Here is a 21204-nt window from a genome sequence, read left to right on the forward strand (position 1 = left end):
TGGAGAAACTTTTTAATGCATAATACTGAGGCAAGGAAAATATGCTTTGTTCAACATTAACCTTGACAAATTCATGCTCTTGTCATTTAAATGAATGAATCTTTCCAGTGTCTAGATTGCTGGACCTTGGGAAACAGCAGTGAGGAAGGATTGTAAAAATGATGCCAATCCCTCTTAAGTTTTTTGGTTTTTTTTTGTTTGAGTAAATGAATGCTTTCAGTGAAATCCAAATAAGGATGGATCTGCTCACTTGAATCCCCTGTTCACAGCCAATGAACTTCCCTGTGAAACAGAGCTTGCCCTCCTGGGTTGCCGTGTATTGATCTAAAACATCTTCCCTGAGCCTTCTCTCTCCTTTTCCTCCTACAGGCAAAAGGTTAGTGTTAGATAATAGTATTAATTTTCCAGACATCTGCACATGTTTTAATAGCCTTTAGAAGGTTTGAAACGGTTTCTGTTTGACCACCACAGGGCTGAAATGCCATTAAGACTTAGATTGTAGCAATACATAACAATCATAGCCCTGTAGTTCAACCTGGCCATAAAAAAGCTAATTTATTTTATAGGAGAGTTAAATTAATGTGATGAACTCCTCTCTCAACAGGAGCTGTAACACCACCCTCACTAAAAATACCACATCCCTGCATATTTTCAAAACCAAATAAAATACTTGTGACAAACCGTGTGTATGTATTATGTGTTCTATTTTGGAGTGTTTGCATGTGTGTTTGTGTGTCCATATAAAGCTCCTACTGTTCCTGATACCATTTTGATTTTTCTATCATATCTTCATTCTGAGCCTCCTTTCTTCTGTCATCTGGCTTGTAGGCTCAGCAAGAAGGAAGTGATTAATAGGGCACTCTTCAGTGTTAGGGGTTTGCTTAACACCTTGAGAACTGGAATTTTCTTGTGGACAAAAATTATTGCTGCTTAAGTAAATCCAGTTGAAAATAGTTTTGAAAACTGTTTTAAAATGTATTTAATTAGGATATTTTTGAAAATCTGTGAAATAAATATTTGCAATTCAGACAGTTATCATTTCCAGTTATACACCAGAGGAAAGCTTCAGCTTATCCCATTATAAAGTGATAAAGCAGCATCTGATGGCAGCAGCTTCTGTGATAAAATGATCATGGCAGCACTGAGAACGAATCTAATAAGGGAATTGATCTGTAGATTCCAATTCTAGTAGAGCCAGCATTGATCAACAAAAATGTCAATATGAAGATCTCACTGAGGTCTGCCTAATTCCTTTAGATTATTTTGGGGCATATTCAGAAAGTGAATGTGAAAATGGATTTTAAACTGTAGAATCACAAAGGCAATGACCAATGTTATGTTGTGCTACCAGGAATGTCACTGGCTGTCATTCTATGAGCAGTTTAGCAGCAGGTTTAAATTAGTGAGCAGCTTTTAATCATATAAGGATTGATAATGCAATGACTGTTGCAGAAGTGAGACTTTTCTCCTGTGTTTTTATATTAAAACATTTCTTAAATACAGTGAAATAATAAAAACCAGCCCATCTTTTTGCTGCTGAAGCATAGATAGCATGTGTAGGACATGCCAGAAAAGATTAATGGTATAATTCTTCCTCGTTGCAGGACTTCAGTATAAAGTTGTCTCCTAGACTCTTTCTGACAATGCTGAAGTGTTAAAAACAAAATGGTTTTATTTGTGGACAGCGCAACAACAGCAGGTGTCAGGATGTTCAGGATGTGCCCTTCACTCTTTGGTGTTGCCATAATTCACAGCACCAAGGTGGTGCTGGCCCTTATTTAGTACAGTGGAATTGACATCAATGGGAAGACATTTAGAAAAATACGAGATAAAATACAAATATGTACTTAATAAAAGGCTCCACTCCTGCACATCACTATTCTCACAGCACGGCTGTTTCACCATACTCCAAGGAGTCTTCCATTTGCAAGCTCGTTGAAAACATTTTTTCATTAATTATTCACGTTCTGAGTAGCTGATTACTGGGTCATTGATGTAAACTGTTGACTTTATGGTAATTACAAACCACAGGGAACTTTATACATGAATTTCCCTAAGAAATTAAATTAGCTCATTTTCTTATTACTGCAATATTTACAGACTCCTACCATAGTGGTATTAAAATGAGAACTAGCACTTTGGAATCTTAGTGCTTGAAAACACTGATAGACATATAAAATGAAAACTGGGATCAGAGGGGATTACTTTGTGTCTTTCAATGTAACCTTTATTTAAAGCAGTTTATAAAAATTAATAAAACTAAGGATTTGGAACAGGAGTAATTTTAGCCTTACATTAATGTATTCAACTGTCTGAAGAATATGGAGAGTTTATGCTATTTGTGTTTGTACATCAAGTGCCTGCTTAATACCTCCCAATTTATACCCTAGAATATAAATTTCCAGCCTCTGGCGTTACTTTGGGTCTAATTCACTGAGTTTTGCCACCTCTGGATGGCTCAATAGTAAGAGAGCTGCAAATTTGGAAACTCTGCAGCAGACGCAAATGAAATCTTTGTTTTCCTTTTGTGCTGGAATTGCCTTGTTAGCAGGATTTTCTGATGTTGTTTTAGCACCCTAATCTTCCACACAAATGTTTCTAGTATCATCCCCTTGTACTTTGTCTTGGATGTTGCCTTAGTCTCAGTAAACTCACCCAGAGGATTTGCCAGCAAACTGACAAACCCCTGCTAATTCCAGAGTTGGATTTAAAGTCCAGCATCTTCTGCAAAGGTTTTTTAGTAAAGTGTGCCCAGTAGGAGGGAAAAACAACAAAAACAGATGAAAGAAACAAATTAGAACCTCCATGGAAGTATTTTTATTAGATTAATGGAAAGTTTAGATGCACACACTTCACTTGAAATTTAAGGACTAGCTAAAAACTTCTTTTTTTTTTTATTTTGTACTAAGAACTCATTTAACTTACTGAAATTCATTTAAAAGTTAATCCTTTAATATTTATTTATGTACAACACGTTCTCCTATCACCACTGAGCAATGCTGCATGTTTGTGATTGTTTCCTGTATTTTAAATAGCTGTTGGTTGGATCAATAAAAGTCTCCAACTGTCTGCTCAGACCACTGTAAGAGTTATCCTGGGGCTCACCTACTGTGTGTTAACTCTTTCCTCCCACCAAAAAATAACTACAACCAGCTATGGTGGTGGTCTCCTGTGGGAACAGCTGTTGAGAGCCCTTGTAGCAACAGACAGAGAAAACTGAGTTAATCTGCCAGGCAGAACAGAATGTGAAATGTGGAAGACAACGTGTATGCTGGTACTAAATCAAGTTGTAAGGTGTAAGACTTCTGAGCTTCTTTGCCTGTTCCAGACTGAGCTGTAGAATGTTCCATGCCTTTTGTCAAATATCAAATATCTTCACTGACAGCTTGGTCTGTTGGAAATGGTGTCTGTAGCAACAGAGAAATGGAAAAACTGGCTTGATGTGGTGCATTGGCTTTACAATCAGAAGTTGGGTGTTCTTGCCTAAGCACAGCTTTATTTATAGCCTTTAGAGCTTTAAGTGATGATCAGCTAATTACTTTGCATTAGGGAGGAGTATTTTAAACAGTCAAAAGGCATTAGTTTCTCACTCCAGTTTTAGCCCCAATCTTGTAAATGGTTAAACATGGCCCAACATTAAGAGAAAGAATAATTTTCACAGAATTGTGGACTGCTTTGTGTTGGAAGTGACCTAAAAGCTCATCTCTTCCCAACCTCCCTGCCATGGACAAGGATACCATTCACTAGACCTGGTTTTCATTTACTAAAATGTTCAAACAGTGTTAGCCATGAAGTTCTGCTTATAGGAAATGAATAGTAGGAAATAGTAGGAAATAAAATAAAATAAACTTCCAGAGCTGAAAATAATTATTATACTTTTGGTTTTGTGATATCAATTATATACAATAACACATCAGGCATTTCTGTATGTACACAGTGTACAGTTGCAAGTATATTTCCTATGTTGGTGATTATTAGAATTTAAAAAATGGAAGCATCTTCTTGCAGCTTTCACTTTTGCTTCATATTTGGCTGGTTCTTGTTGACAACCACTTGTTCTACTCTGTTTAGAAGGCAGAATTTCCATATGTCAAAAGAACATATATTCCAAAGCCTTATTTGTCTAAAGGCAAAATTGATTTCTACTTTCAGAGATTTTAGTATTTTTTCCTTAACTATACTTAATTTTCTCCTTAATTCCAGAATATTTAGCAGATGGGTAGTTCACACTTTGTTTTTTGAAACAGTGCATGTTCTACTCTAGGTAACTTTTGGTGGGATAGGTGAAGGATGTTCTCATCTCCAGCTGAACCTCCCCTCTGAAATGTGTATCTAAAGACTAAAAAAACAAGATTTTGTTTAATGAGCAATTATGCTTTCACATAAACTATATAAATATCTTGCCTAATAATATTTTTTCCTTCTGTGGCCTACAGTCTTTATAGTGAAATGGAAATGGGAAGGTTTTCCCTGCCAGCCCAATTTCAATGGCTGGGTGAGAGGGAAGCAGGCCAGAATGTGTCTGTTCAGGTTTGTGATACCCTGAAAAACAACAAAGACAGGAGAGGGCAACACACACCAAACAAACATTTACAGCTTTGGCATGGAGCAGCGGGATGAAAATGTCTCCTTGGTATCTAGAGAGAGAATTTTCTTCCTGTGAATGATAGACTTTGGCTCATGTGAGAAAAGCAAAGCCAATTGATTTAATAGCAATTAACTCATCCAATATTGGAGAGCTGTGTACTCTTTGGCATAATTCATTGAAAATTTTCTGGCAATGCTGCAGACCATTAGATGTTTAAAGAGGAGATGGGAACTGATAGATATTCTGCTGAGATAGAGTCAAAAGGCACAATGGTTAGGGGAGTCTCTGTAATATTGCCTTGTGCCAGCAGGTAGTAGCTTTCTTTTATCTTCCTAGAAAGTCTTAATAAGAATGCTGCTGGGGGAAGGGGAACTGGCCTTCTGCTTGATGGATTGGTTATCTGCCTGCCAGATAATTGTATTTCCTATTGCACTTGATATAATAGGTTTCCACCTAAATTATCAATTACTTTGTTTTTATTTTTCATGTGGGTTACAGGAGTTAATCTTGGCATTGAACCACAAAGGGCACTGCCTTTTCTGCATCAGTCTCACAGCTGAAGGAGGAACTTTGCTGCTGTTGGTCACGGGCATCTGCAGAGAAGTCCCTTCTCTTCTGTCCTGGCCTCTCAGCACCCACTTTCTGGACAGACATGGGTCCAGTCAAGCTGAGGTGTAAAAAATTTTTTAGTCCACACCTGCACTGTTGTACCCAGTGCAGGGTAATTTCCAAGGAAGTTGGCCCAGTCCATGCTGTATTCAGTTCCATATGGATTTTCAGGTCTGCAGCCCAGTGATTCTGATCCTTTCTTGTTTCCAGAGGGGTCCAGGTGCTCCCCAGCACCTCTAAATATTGCTCATTTTCCCCTTATCATTAAAAAGGGTATCAACAAATGGGGCAGATAACTTGGATTTATAGCTGTAACTCCTCAGTTTCATATTTAAGTATTCATTTAAAGTGATGTGATCTCCTCTGTGGAAGCCAATCTGTGCAGTGGCCTTCCTTTTGTTGCTTTGTATCATGATAGCATCAAGAGTCATCTTTATACTCTACAATTTTCAAGGCAGCAGTAGCTCCTTGATCTAGTTATGTGACTGTCATCTGAAAATAACCATAAAGGACACAGTACATTTTGTGTATCTGAGAAGAAATCAGAATGAAGACATAAAGTTAGCACAATCTGTTACTTGATTTTAAATGCATCATTAATGAGTTTTCTTAACAAATACCAGAGTTTTCCCCATTCTTTAATTAGACAATGGAGGAGGAAAAAGAAAAATAAATGAAAGAGAAACATTTTTTCTTATGCTTTTCTTTTGTAATTGGATGACTTGCTTGAGTGCTGTGTGATTATATTTAATTAATGACCTCAAACTTTATTATGCTGTTTGTTAATGCTAGTCATTGTGTTGACCACCTCTGTTAGTTTATTTGCATATGTGTGGGGAAGAATATTCCCAATGTGATGATCTCATTTGATACAGAAATATAATCACATTATACATCTTGAGAGCACACTTTCCTTCCTTGTTAATCATTTTAGTTTGCTCATTTGCCTTTGGTACTGCAGTTTTACAGAGTCACTGAGTTTAGCAGTGGCAAAGGTGTCTCAAACACAATGTGACCCCAGTTCAGCCCAGCCCCTCTGGTCACTGAGCCTCTGGGAGGCACCCCCAGAACCCTGAGCTGTTTCCAGCTGGGCTATGATTGATCACTGGTCAGAAACAGTTTCTGATTTCTGCCTGCTCTGGCTGGGCTGATCTCTGCTCTTATGTCTGACACAGGCTCTGTAGTCTGTAACACTAAATTTCATTGGATTATACTGGAGGGGAATATTTTGTTTGCCTTATTGAAATTTTATTGTATGTTCCCATTTAAGTAATGAAATACGGAAGTGGAAAAATGGGAAGACAGTATTACAACTGTAAAATTCCTTTAGCACTATTTCTAGGATCCTTTTTTTTCTGGGAAAATACATTTTCACCTATAAATATTTATCCATCTCAGATGTTCCCAGTCATCATCTCCAACGCGCAGATCTGACTATTGTAACTTCCACTAAAATATCTCAGGTGACTGGTTTCCCTGGAGAAAGTAATTAATTTGTCTGCAAACCACTTGTTCATAGCACTAGTGACTCCTGTTCTGAAAACAATGGAATTCTCTGGTGGGTCAGTGATGCAGTTGCAATCATTGTCAAGAGGAACAAATGTACAGTGTCAGTAAATCTGTGACTTTGGGCAGGCCTTTTACCTGGAGTTTAAATCTTTAACAAACACCTGACAGTAGTACTAGTGGTAGCACTTTAAAAGGTGCACGCTGAATAACCAGACATCACTGATGTTAAAAACACATAGCCTGGATGTAGTTAATATTTATAATGAAAAGTATCCTGGATACTGGGTGCTTGCAGCATTTTAGTCTATTCAACAATATATTGGATAATACATCTTTATACCAAATATTGATCATTGGCAATATTTTCCACAATCTCTCTGCAACAGACAGTAACTCCTTAATAAACCTGGAAGAATAAGTAACTCTTGAGAAATTACTCGCAAATTCATAATTAGAAGTTTTCAAAAAATTCCCTAGGTTGTCTGGAATATCTGAAGCAGAGCATGCAGATAACAGAGGCTGTAGGAATTATCTTGCTTTGCTCTCTTTCGGAAGGACAGGGTGATGGGGCACTCACGCAGCCTTGACAAATCTCATGGTTAGCATCCCTCACAGAGTCCACTGGCAAACCTCCTTGCAGGGTCTGCACCATTTGTTCCTCCAAGTTGAGGGAGGTAGATGTGGTCTCTTAGGTTGCAAGCCTGGAGAATTAATGGGAAAATGAAAAGAACCTGATCCAAAATTCTTTTTTCTTGGGTTTTGTTTTTTTAGTCCATTTTCACTGATTTCAGTGGGCCATGAGTCAGACCCATACTCCCTGTTGCATGGTGTGTTGGCCCAGGACTAAGACTGCAGATATTTTTTCCTTTGAAGTCATTGGCTGAGGCATTCACATAAATCATGGATTTTATTGAAACTGCAATTAAACCAAACCAGGCTTAATGCAGAGTGAAAGCCCCAGAATTAGTGTACAGGTGAACACAGAGGGAAAGGCACAAGCTTAGGCATCCTTCCAAGCAAAACTGAGAACTGTGTATGTAATCGAAGAGCATGTGAATATTAATGCACAAAATCCTCTGAGTCCCCAGTTCCCTGATGCAATTATTTTCTATTCACATTAATTGTTCCTAACAGATGACATTAATGACTTTGAGTTAAAATGTGTGCAGAGGAGGCCTTCAGCAGATCAATGCTGGTTAAAAATAGGGTCACTTTTGCAATCATTCATGCAAGGTGTAACAGCTCGTAAATAAAACAACATTAACATGTTGATTGATTTATAAATGTTAATTTTGTAGTTCATTTTTATGCTTTTTTCCTGAAACCTGTCAAACTCTGTGGATAATGGTGGGACTCATGTTCATTTGTTATTGTTGTGTGTGAAGTAATGATAAGTTGCAAAGCAGCGACTAGAAGAAAAAGTAGAGTTCGTTTTGGATGAAGAATGATCTGTCCTCCAGACAGGAAGTCTTGGACAAAGTAAGCACAAAGAGCAACATTTCAAATTAGAAAAAATCCTCTTTTACCTTAGGCTCTTCATTTCCCTTGAAATTTAACAGCAGAGTTTGGAATTTTAAAAATGCTGATCTGCTGAATATCTGACAAATGCTTATGCTTTGCTTCTTCCCTTCTGCCCCCCAAGAAACTCCATACACGCATCTTGGACCTCTCATCTGGGGATTTGCTTTCAGAAGTAGAACGAAACCGAAGCCTGGTGCAAGCTCGAAGTGCTGATGCTCAGATGCTGGTGAGTGTTTGTGCCCTTGTTCCCCTCATCTGGAACCTCCTTTTCTCCTCTGAAGTCTGGTGTCAGGGAAGAGCCATAAAGCTGATCTCTGAATTGAAACACTGTTGAGGCAGATAACAATGCTTTTACTTCCTTCTGTTCTCTGAAATTCAATATTGTATCCTCGGTTGATATAGTAAGCAGATAGTGTCACTGTGTGCAAAAAAAGCGTAAATCTTAGCAATGTCCCCGGTACACCTTTTTGGGTATTGATTACATCTCAGAATCTCTGAGAAATGGTCAAGGAGCTTTTTATTAAAGCCCATACCCCGTATTATTCATCCTACTTTTATGATATATTATGTATGAACTTTTAAAAATTCATGGGCTCTGCATTTTTTTTCCAGACGGAGTGAGCTTTGTGCTTATTTGGCAAAACGTTCGCCAGCGTGGCTTTCATGTTTCATTGTCAAAGAGAAAAGTAGCTTAAAAAACAAAAATCACATACAGGGAAACAAAGAGTACAAGAACAGAACATTGAACCTTCTTGTGCCTTTGATCTTGAAGTATAGTAGTGTCAACAAAAATGTAATCTCCCTTATAATACCTACTTTAATGAAAAGACATTGTTTCAAAGGTTCACAAAAATGCTAACAACCTTTTGCATTACATTTAATTACGCCTTCAGGTTAAGTTGCTCTAATATAGAGTTTTGTGTCTTTAATGGTCTGATTATTTCAATTTTCTCTGATTTCTAGTGAAAATTACGTTTTTAAACTGTAATACTACATTCAGGCCTTTTTACTCTAATTTCATTAAATGTAATGCCTAAAGAGTCATGATTACAAAAAATTAAATTTTCACCATGTCAGTTAATAGACCCGTATGCAAGTTAAATGTATTTAATTAATGCATCATAAACATGCTATTCAAAGTACTTTCTTGAATAATTTACAGAATAAAGGCAAATTGAAGGGGAAAACTCCACTCTCTTAAGTGACCTGAACGCAATATAGAAATTGAGTAGATACCCTACTTCATAATCTGGGGTGACATTATATTTTTTGCACATTTTCTCCTCTCTTAAAGATGATTACAGTAGTACACTGTTCTTTTGCTTTGCTTTTTTTTTCTCCATTTTTCCCCATTTTTCCCCATTTTTCCCCATTGCTGAAACTGTGGGACCAAATGCCTTTCTCCTCTCTTAGGTGCAAATGAAACAAAGTGAGAGGATGGAGGGGCTCTCAGACTAGCTGAAGGTGACAGGAAGGCCATACTTGTCACTGTGCTGTGATCTCTTTCCTCCTGCCTGAGATTCTTAAAGGAGAGGATTTACAGGTGTCCTTCCCATGAATGCTGTGATGGCTGGGGCACAGCCCAGGATAAAGGGCAGAATTCCACATGAAGTGTTTTCCCAATGCCAGAGCCAATATGCAGAGGAATAGCCAGAGCAAGCAGCTGCTGCCGCTGGCCTCTGTGCAGTCACCCTCCCCAGGAGGTCTGAGGGCAGGGGATCTCCCAGGGGAACCACAGTGCCAGAAATAAACTCATTTGTCTCAACAAAGCAAGAAAATCCACCTCAGAGGCAAAAACACAGGCATCAGCCTGCCTGTGGTGCTGCAAGACGTATTCTTCCCAGAGCCACTGGATTTAAAAGCTGTTCCTCCTGCATCCATTTGACTTCCTAGGAGAGCATGTACCAATAATTCCCAGAGGTGAAATGTGCTCTTGGTGCCTCTAAATGATTTTCCCATTCACAGGTTTTGCCTGTGACGAAGAATAATGATTTGCCCTGTAGTTAAGTTTGTCAAAACCAGAACATTATGATGTCAGTTGAGCAATGAACAGCTGTACTGATGAACTCCTCAGCAGTAAAAATTCTGCTCTCTCCCATTCAGCTGAAAAAAGGTTCAACCCCAGTAGTAATAAATGGGAGGGACATGGGGGAATAAATGGAAGAAGTTAGAAGGCCAACAAACATGTCAGTGCATGAGAAGTGCCTACAAACTGAGTGCTGTTCCAAAGATTTCCATGAAGAAGATGTGTCGGGGCATACACAACCTTGATAATTTTTTTATGGATTTAATAACATTAGATTTCTTGTTTCTTCCTAAGTATAACTTCTTCATTTAAGCAACATTAATTTGAAGTATATCTACATACAAAAATCAGTAAATATTATTTCTGTTTGCCTTAATGAAATCCAAAAGGGAGGTTTATGAAATGAAGGCACAGAACCGTAGATCCACTTTGGATGGAAAAGACCTTTATGATTAAGATCATTAAATCCAGCCTTTCACCCACTACTGGGTGGAAAGGTCCCTTGAGATCACTGAGTCCAGCCATTAATCCAGCAGTGTCAATCTCACCACTAAACCATTTCCCCAGGTGCCACATCTACACAGCTCTTAAATCCCCCCAGGGATGGTGACTCAACAACTTCCCTGCTCCATAGCTTAACTCTTTTAGTGAAGGAATTTTTCCTAATATCTGATCTAAATGTCCCCTGGCACAACTTGAGGCTTTTTCCTCTTGTCCTATCAGTTTCTACCTGAGAGGAGAGACTGACCTCCACCTCATTACAACCTCTTTTCATGTAGTCATGTCTGGTGTTCCTGGTAATTAAAATGATGTCTGATTCTGTAAGGAAACCAGAGAAGAATGCAAGCACTTAACACTAAAGAAGTTCCAGTGCTGTTAGGCTCAAAGTATTAGTCTGAAAACAAATTAAAGGCATCCTAGCTACTCCTACAGAGGTTTAATATTTTACCTAAAGTGCTATCTACTCTTCATTACTCTCTTCCTCAAAGCTGGCACTTAGTCACAGTCAGCTGAAATTGCATTTGGAAAGGGGTGATAACTACACAAGTACTAAAGGCAGCCATAAAGTGTCAATAAATTGCATAAGCAAGAGGCTTCAGCTGTCTGTGAGCGACACAAAGATGGATTGTCCTACGTCAGAGAGTTTCTTAGACAAAGCTTTGAACTAGATAGGAAACCAAAATTAGACTGTAATGGAGAGATTCCATTCTCAGTGGACATTCTGCTCAGGACACTAAATTAATTTACCTTGTCCAGGCTGTGCAGCCTCATCTGTTACATTGCGGGGCTATAATGCAGTTGTCAAGATGTACTTGTATTCTTATAACTTTGTTTTCTGTATCTTACTGGCGCACGCTGCTTATGTATGAAGCATAATTCAAATAGACTCAGAATAATCTTTACCATAAGAAGAGCAGAATACTAGTCCAAGAATAAAGAAGAAAACATTGAGGATTGTGGATTTTTTTTTCCCCCTGACAAATGAAATTGCTAGCAATTTTAAATTTAGTTCTCTGTATTGAATTCACCAGACACTAAATTGCATGAGAGGAAGGCGTAAGTGGCTTACTTGCTTTTTCTTTGCCATTCTTAATCAAGGGGAATTTAAATGATCATTTTCTACCCATAAGATATTTCAATTTCTTCTCATATTTCAGGAATGCCAGCAGAATGTGAAATCCAGCATACCTGTCTTGAAATGCCAGAGTCAATTAAATATGACAGGCTCTAGCCGCCTGTATCCTCGGAGCAGCTGCAGTAGCAGTGAACTCTCCCTCTCAAGTGCTTGCAGTGAATATTCCAGTGGTTCCTCCTACACTTGGAATGATGGAAAGACAAGCAAAAGGGTAAATCAAATTAATTTTCTTCATGTATTACTTGAAGTTAATCTGAAACAAGATTAATTGAAAAGCTGCCTGTTTCAGAATTTTTTTACTTTTCTCTTTTGTATTGAAACACTTGTCACTAAACTTTCACCACCCCCTTTAATTTTTTTAGCGATTCCTTTATCACTCCAGCTTACTTATAGTCTCCTCATTTGTTCAGACATTTATTCTGCCTTTCATAGTCCAAACTGCTCTTCTTCTTTATCTTAATCCTTCCATTCATATTGTTTTTCCTACAGGTTTTTAATGCACTGCAGCCTTCACACCACTGTGAAATCCTTTATTAAAAAAGGACTTTGCTATAAATAGCAAAGAATGGAATGGAATGCCCTTATGCAACTCCTCTATCTCTTTACCAAAATGGTAACACTTCTATTGACAGCACTTGTGAGTAACACAAGTGATTTTTATTTTCTTTTGACAGTCATCCGTGAGATGGGATAAAAGAATAAGCATTGGTTCTTCGCTCCCAAGCAACCTCTCAAGTCCTGCAGATGATCTACCTCCAACTCGTATCAAGGAAAACCATATCTTAGAAGGGCTGAAAAAATTACAGGAGAAAAAAATATTACTTGAACCACCTTCAGTAATATCAAAATGGGGCTACAAAGATTGCATGAACTCCAATGAAGGAATATATTCCCCTGGAATTAAGTGTGGTGGCCATAATGAACAGACTCATTGTAAGCCAATGGAAATGGGAAGTATTTGCATTGAGCACAACAAAACTTTCTCTTATGATTCAGATTCACATGATGATGCAGATGATAACTCTTCATCCTTACTGTTGCTGCAGGAAGTTCCAAGCAAAGACTGCAGGACCTATTGTAACAAGTTAACTCACAGCCTTTCCGACAGTCTCTTTGACTGGGATCCTAATAGGAAACATTTGCCAGAAAGAAGTTCATTTTTTAATTCAAAGGAAAGACCTGAGAAATTGACGAGTTTTGTCAGTGGATTTCAGGAAGAAGTAAAATCATGCACCAGAGAAAAGCTGCCTGAGTTACAGTTAAATCAAGGCCATTCTAATAGGGGCTGGAAGGACTTTAATTTTCAGCTTTCAGACACTGATGACAATGAAGTCTTGGACGAATTGCATATAGAAAGCAGTGATGAGAGAAGTCCCTCAGATTTATTAGCAACTCCCTTTCCTGAGAAGTACACAAAGACCTCCGACTTGCTCAAAGTCACGGAGAATTCTGAGTTTGTATCTACTGATAAAGAAGAGAACCAGATATCTGTTCACACAGACATTAGGCTGAAGACATGTAATTTCATTAAACAACAGAAGGTTATAAAAAAGACCTCTTCTGAAGAGTGCATTACAGTAATATATGATGCTAAGGATGGTGAGCCGATTGAATTCAGCTCACATCAAACTGGAGTTGTCACCGTAACAAGAAATGAGATTTCAATCAACCAGCCACAAACTACATCCAGTGCAGAATACACTGAACTTATACCTCAGGGAAGAACTGATTTGCCGCCAGGACCCAATGCTAGAAACTACACTGCTTTAGAAAGACAGGAAGATGAAAATGGGAAAAATATTCTTGAAGATAACACAGGGAATAAAAATGCAGAAAAACAAAAAAATTCCACAGGTGTCCCCCTGACCTGTGGTGAATCTTCACACTGCGGAAGAGTGACACAGCAAAATACTTCACGACAAAAACTGGTGAAGCCAGTGTATGATGCATCATACAAGGCAAATTCAAGCTCCACTGTGCATGCAGGAATCACTCAGAAGCCAAATGTAACTAAAATACCCAGCAGAGGTAAATTTTCTCCCCAAAAAACTGTGATGACTGAGAGTGGGGAGGCACCTGTAGCTCTGTCGGTGGGGCCCACAGCCCTTGAGAAATCACCTGCTCTGCCACCTGTAAAGCTTTCAAGATTCAAAAAGGCTCAAAGCCCACCTCATCATTTTGATTCAAAAGTCGAGTTTCAGGTTCCAAAGCCCCCTGCCCACCCCCTGCCTGACTTGAAACGTCCTGGCAGAGGAGATGGGTCAAAGTATCCAAAGAGTCAGAGCTCAGCATCACCACTGTTGCCTCAGCACCTTATCGAGCCCAGCAGCTATGGGGAACCTCCAACCAGAGACTTTCATTGTGGTTTAGCTACTGTAGAAGCCCGGTCTCCATCCCCACCCCTTCCTCCAGGCAGGTCAACATCCCTGTTGATTCGGCCTAATTATGCTAATTCTCCACCCCTAGCTGTAAAGTTAGGAGGAGCTGGTCCCACTGAAACAGCAAAAAATGTACTGAAATCATCTCCATTAAAAGGAACTGTGAACTCTGGCTTTCATAATCAATCTAGTCATGAAATGCAAGCAAAAAATATATCTTCTGGGGCCAAAATTGAATTATCTTACCTTCAAGAAAATGCAGAAGGAATTATGCAAAATAAATGCACATCTCAGCAATCCAACAGTGCATGCCAAGGACTTTCCAAAGCTTCCACAAAGCAAGTCTGCCCAAAAAACCCTAATCAGGTGGGTCACCACAGGAATCGTGAGTATTCCAGCACAGATTTTCAAACAGCCAGGTCCTTTTCTCTAGGCTGTCCGTCACTGGAAACAACTCCTTCACAAGACACATATTCCAGCAAAAACAATATTTCCAGTGACAGTGGGTTGGATCAGCTACAAGAGATGCCAAACATTCTGCCCACAATTCCTCAATGTCATACGACGAGCACAAGTGAGCCTTTGCTATCTCAGGTAAACAATTTCCCATCGACGCTGCTTCATGCCGGTGATGCTGCACATGCCTCTCAAAACTCTAACGAGAGAGGAATGAAAACCCGTCTCCCTGTAGGACTGAAGTTATTTGTCAAATCTCCCCAGCTTCTCCGCAAGAGCTCGACAGTACCGGGGAAACAGGAAAAAGACAGTATAAATGCAGCTTCCAAAAGTAATGTGAGTCCCAGGAAGTACAAGCAAAGTGAGTCTGTGTGTGTAACCACCAAAGGTGCAACGGGCACGGAATTAAAGGACTCCAAGTCTGATGCTGAAGTTAAAAATAATTGTGCTGTGGAATTTAGTATGGATGCAGCATCAGCTCATTCACATGAAAGCTGCAACTTGGTGGTAGACAGAGGAGATGGATTAGAAAACAAATTTGTTAAGAGGTCTGTTTCTTCTAGCAACAAGTCGCACTTGAAGCCAGCTCTGGGCATGAATGGAGCGAAAGCTCGTAGTCAGAGTTTCAGCGTTCACACGGGGGAGAAGCCATCTGCCCCTGTGGCAGAAGGTCTTGGGAAAGTACGGACTCAGATTATTACAAACACTTCTGACAGAGGGAATTCTCTAACAAGGCAGAACTCAGCCATGGAAGGGCTTCAAATCAAGGCTACTCCTGGGACAGCAGTGGCACCAGAGGCTCTTTTATGTTCTACTAAACCCACAGAAAATCCTTATCCTAGACAAGTCTCTCTTGGAAATATGAGTAGTTGCAATAGCCAGCATGGAAGCCCAAGCAAATTACCCTTCAGATCATCTCCAAAAGTAGACCAGTTTCACAGTGCTTCAAAGTGTGATGGAAGCAAACTGTTTTCTCAGAAAGATGCACGCAGTCTATCTGTGCAGAGTGAGAAAAGCGCTGAAAGCTTTAAGCATGAAGCTCTAGGTAAAAAAAGTGTTCTGTCAGCAGAATTGGAGTCAGAAGCCTCAGCTACTGTATCTTCCAAACAAATTTTGTCATTCCAAAGCTTTGATGGAGTAAAGTGTCCTCATAAACCGGAAACAACAAAGTCACGAAGACAGCAAATGTCTTTAAAATTAGCAGAAACCTCTGAGAAGGTTAATGATCTATTGAGTTCACCATCTCTGCAACCTACAATAGAGGAGAAAGTCATGTTATGCATTCAAGAAAATGTGCAAAAGGGTCAGGGACAAACCAAATCCCCCACTGTGGAGACTAAACAAAAGACTGGGCCTTCCATAGCCAGTTGGTTTGGCTTCCGGAAGAGTAAGCTCCCAGCACTGAGTAGCAGGAAGACGGATGTTCCTAAAACTAAGGTGGAAAAAAAGGACACAAAAGTTTCAGGATTTGGAATTAAGCAGGCAAAATTAGAGAGAAGAAAAGAAAAGAAGAAAACTGAACAACACTGTGAAATGGAAAATGAGATTAACAGGAAAACAGAGGATGGTGATATTTTAGCCATGGAGAGCAAAATTATGAAACCTTCCCAAGAGCTTCCTGGTGAAATTGAGTGTGAACAAGTCAGAGGTTCTACCACAGCTGCCTATTCACCAAAAGACAGCTTTATGAGAGAGCTTTTAAACAGGTAAAACTCCAGAACACAGTTTGGGGTGTGTTGATGTCCATGTAGCTTTACAGATGTGAAGTTCAATTAATGTTCTTTTTGTGCTAAGGATGCACAGTAGCAAATAGGTACTCAGCTGGGACTTTAATCTCTACAGGAAAAAAAAAACAAACAACAAAACATTAATGATGAGATGATAATTGTGTTCATGTTACTTTGTTAACCAAACCATTGGTCTTTGAAATTAAAGATAGGCGAGTTACATCCAAGCTGATAATTTAAATTATTCCAGAAATCAAGAATCTAGGCAGATGGTGTGTAAAGATAGAGGGTAATTAGGCACATGTTTCAATGTATTCCATCTTCCTGTACTATAACCAGAAAACACATATTTGGTAACTTGTCAGAATTAATTACCTTTCCAGCTATCACAACCTTTGGTCACAGAAGAACTTAGCAATTGGTGTATTGTGTTTTCACATTTGCCCCACAGCAGTCCCAAATATAATATAAATCATCACACGTGAAAGGCTAAATTGATATACTACCTGAAATTGCAAGTGACAGGTTTGATCAAGGCTAGTTAGAAACATTTATCACTCAAAGGTCTAGAGACAGAAAGATACAGAGAGGTTACTTTAAACATTAAAGGAATGGGAAAGTAGAGTGATTGAAGAAGGGCAATGCAATTTATCAGAGGAATCACTCTCTACCTGCAGAGTTGATAAGAAAGCAGCTCAGCAGACAGAAAGTGGATCAAATAATGTTTCCTACAGGAGTGTGTCGAAGGGCAGCTCTCAGGGCTCCTCTCTTCACGGCAACTCTATCAGCTCTCAAGGAAACCACAGGAAAAACAGCAACACAAAAGCTGATATGGAAATGCAGAATCAGACCCTGGTAAGTGCTGCAGTACATGAAAACATTATTATCTTCTTTTTAACTGCTGGATGTGTTTCTTAGTGCCATTGCAGGCAAACAGGATAATAACTGTTTATATATAAGATAGATTTTGTGTAGCTAGAGGATTGTGAATTAATACAAAAGTTGGCAGCTTAGCTACAGGCCACATTATACAGATAGTCATGAAGATTCTACTGCTTCTGCTGGCAATTCAATTCCACTGAAGATACATGCACAATGATGCTATAATCATACTGCAGTAGAGTGAAATAATAGGACTATTTTCTTTTTTATTTTTTCCCCTTTCCCTGAAAATTGCATACCAGTATTGAACACTCCTCCTAACATTGCAGAAGTCATTAAACCAAAAAAGTGCACTGCTGATGTGGAAAGGGCAAATTATTTGACCACATCTGGAAATATCTGTCACTTAAGAGGGAATGTTCAAAAGCAAAAGCATACATTGGACCTGTGTCTCACTTTGTGTTATTAAAAATCTCCCTGTTAATGGCCTGTAGTTAGTTTTATACTTCAGTAAGGTACTAACTGTACCTGATAATTTAATTTACTCAGAAGAGGAATGTTGTGATGTAGAAGAAAAATTATCCTATTTTATGTTAGCTGCTAGAGTCTGGTTCTGGACTAACTTAGTGCATTGAGAAGTGTTCACACAGAATCTAAGATTGTAACCTAAAGTCAGGCTGGAGGGGTGCCCTTCCTAGTGGAACTTACTTAATTAACCTTAGAATTTAATGAGCAATGTCTTGCCTAGCATGGGCCTTTCCCATGATGTTTGAAGCAGAAGAACAGAATTATGTAACCCTATAACATTCTTGCCTCATTCCTGAGATAGCTGTCTTATCCATATTATTATTATGATTATTAACCATAACCACAATTTTAACAAACAGCCTGGAAACTTGTGCCAAATGTAATCCTTACTCTGAAGCTGAGGCTGTTACTTTTGTTGTTCTGATAGAACTGAGTTACTGAAATGCAGCACATACAACAATTTCATCTGGGGGAATCTGAACCACAAATTCTTTGGGAACATTGTAAAAAACTTTGTAATGGGAACTGAAAAAACTCTTAGCTTAGGGCTGATGTTGAGGATGCTTGAGGTTGAGGCATTCCATACCTAGTTTCAAATTCAGGCAAATTTTTTTTCTTTTTTTCTTTTTTTACTTTAATACAGACATCTTCACTGAGAACATCTGCAAGGTCATTTATTTTAAAACTTACAAGGAACATATGCAAAATGAATGTGTTTGAAAACTTTCCTCCTGACTCCTCTGGTATCATCTCTTTGAAAATGTAGATGTCTCCTGCATTATAAAACCACAAATTATAAGCATATCTAAGGCTGTCCTTGTAGTGTCACTGAAAGGAAAGAGAGAGAATGAAAGTCTGGAAATGTGCAATATGCAGGAAATTCAATCCAACTGATCTAGAACTCAGATAGCAAAGCAGAGCCCCTTATCAGAGCCACTCAGTTTAACTATGCCCCATTTAATATGGTCCTGACAGCTTAGGGTATATCTTCACTGTACAGAAGTACGGAAAACTCTACACATTGCTTCTACAATTTCTTTCTAACTTATTATTTTCTAATGCTTCAATATGCTGTGCTTTTTGTCTGTCAATTTGTGAAGTCTTTGTAAATGCTGCAATAATAGTGTTTTAAGTATATCTTAAAGAAACACACTTCGCTTTATGAGGGAACCACAGAGATTGTCCTTAATGTACATAAATAATGAAGAAATGCTAATTATACTATTTAATTTTTAAGGACATGTTAGTCATGGTGAAAAGGCATTACTTCTGCTACACCATACACTCTTTTCTTAGCAGGGAAACAAAATATTTTTGTATGGTTTTTGAAGATTAAGTTACATTTATATGTTTCATTTTTTTGAGTTTCTTACTGTGTTTTCTGTGGCACTTAATTCCTGATAGAAATATCTAGTGCCAAAAGACTGATGACATCTAGAATAATGAGATTTAAAATGTACTTACAGTTATTAATGCTAAGTTATGAAAGAGATATACCTTGATTCCTCAATATGTGGTGTTTCATCTTGTCCTCCAAACTTCTAAAAGAAGAGTCTTTAAATTCAAAGTTCATGAATCTTATTACTATCATTTCCAGTTATTCTTTTGTGTCTGCTTACTTTGAAGCTATATTGCATAGAGCTGGGAGATAGCTGTGACTGAAAGCAGTCACATGCAGTAGAATGGCCTGTTGTGCATTTTTTTTGCTCATAAAAAGACAAAATTAATGCTTTTGGAGAAAACAGCATAAATCTTTTGAAAAGCCCTAGACCAGGAAGATTTCTTTTCTTTTCTGAACAATGCAAAGTGCACTCAGTCATACCATTCAGTGCAGAAGCCGCTGTATTTCCAAACTGCTTATCAGATATATACTGCTGCGTTAAATCCTGGCCAGAACAGTTTCTAACATTAATTTTCTAGCAAGATTTTTTCCTTTAAAAGCTATTTAATTTTTGATGATTAAATCACTTTTCTTATGATGTGCCAGGTAAAGGCTTGAGGCACTATTACACCATAACATATGCACCGATTACCTCCGATTTCTGTTCATGCAAAGAATGTTATTGCTGGTCTTCCACTGAATTTATGGAAAAAGCAATGTTCTACCAATGGTGGCCTTGTGCATTCACCTTCAGAGGGATACACTTCCCGTTAGTGTTCATCAGAAAAGCACTTTGCTCTAAAGGCCAGCCAGCAGAAATACATAACACTTTAGCCAACACCAAGGATATTCCACATTCTCCAGTACTTTTTTGTGTCCTTGGCTGGAGCTTAAGGTGAGATACAATCATTTTTGTGCTGCTCTGCTTCATTTCATCTTTGTGATTTTATTACAGCCCTGTGTGATTTAGAACAGCCACGGGCTTCGCTTTGTGAGGTGGAAATGTGGCAGCAAACCCAAGACACCAGGAGTTTTGTGTGGCACTCTGTGTGTGCAGTCTGTGTGTTTGGGGAACACCCAGGGATCTATTGCAATATTGTGAAATGTCACAGCAGCACTTGGCCATGCACTCTGCAAATGTGAGAAACTGTTCCACCTGGAACTGGATTCCAAATGAGCACTTGCCTCTTCATTTTCCATAGCCTGAAGAGAGGCATTTCATAAGAAGGAAAAGATGTAATCAAATCCCTAGGATTAAGAGATGCTGAATGCACTTTTAGAAATGTAGAGAGCAAGTTTTTGGTGTTGTACTTAGGCTGTTCACAGGAGGTCAACAGGGCTACTTGTTTAACCCAGCAAGTAGGATTTACATTGTGATCAAAGATATGTTGTGCAAATGATGATAAATTCCAGTTGTTTAGGTTACAAAATTTGCTCTCATTATGTGAGCATTCTCTAAGCAGTTAAAACAGCAGAGAGTGATTAGCAAATAATTTAAGATCCCTGAGATTTTGAAAGCAATTTTTTTCTGTGGTGCTGCCTTTCTTCCTCTCATCACCCTGGAAGTATCTTTATTCCTGTTTGATTTATGTAGCATGGCAGAAAAATATGTCCTTGAAACTGAATTGTGGCCACTGATGGCACATGGTGGAGGGGGATTTCACTGTGTGCTAGGGAGGGACTCAGATTATCTGTACACCTGGGAAATAGGAGTGCAGAATAACAGAGCAAAGATATGTCTTTGAGAAAACCCATAATATCTGAGGGATTAGAATTACACAAACTTGAATACCACATACAGGCTCTTAGAGTGCACTGTGTTCTTAAATGAATTTTTTTCTCTCAGTCTAGCTAATAAATGCTTTTGAACAGAGGTGGAAATAAAAACACCACAGTTCAGTGTTTGCAAGCTGAACTCAAGAGATACCATACCATATATCAGGTTATTATTTTGAAGAAGTGC

At 38.6% G+C, this 21204-nt stretch overlaps 1 protein-coding gene across 2 annotated transcripts in view; it reads left to right on the forward strand.

The window, feature by feature from the left end:
- NCKAP5 (NCK associated protein 5) overlaps nt 1–21204 on the forward strand; it is a 278701-nt gene that overhangs the window by 206781 nt on the left and 50716 nt on the right. For both annotated transcript variants that reach the window (XM_088059072.1, XM_088059071.1), the window contains 4 exons: nt 8349–8453; nt 11912–12100; nt 12564–16429; nt 17128–17305. In XM_088059072.1, the coding sequence (XP_087915198.1) occupies nt 8349–8453; nt 11912–12100; nt 12564–16429; nt 17128–17305 (4338 nt within the window). The remainder of the gene's footprint in view (nt 1–8348; nt 8454–11911; nt 12101–12563; nt 16430–17127; nt 17306–21204) is intronic.

This window comes from Pseudopodoces humilis, chromosome 8 (assembly GCF_049639895.1).
Source record: "Pseudopodoces humilis isolate 2021_Gansu_Grassland_sample_001 chromosome 8, ASM4963989v1, whole genome shotgun sequence".
NCBI classification, from domain to species: Eukaryota; Metazoa; Chordata; class Aves; order Passeriformes; family Paridae; genus Pseudopodoces; species Pseudopodoces humilis.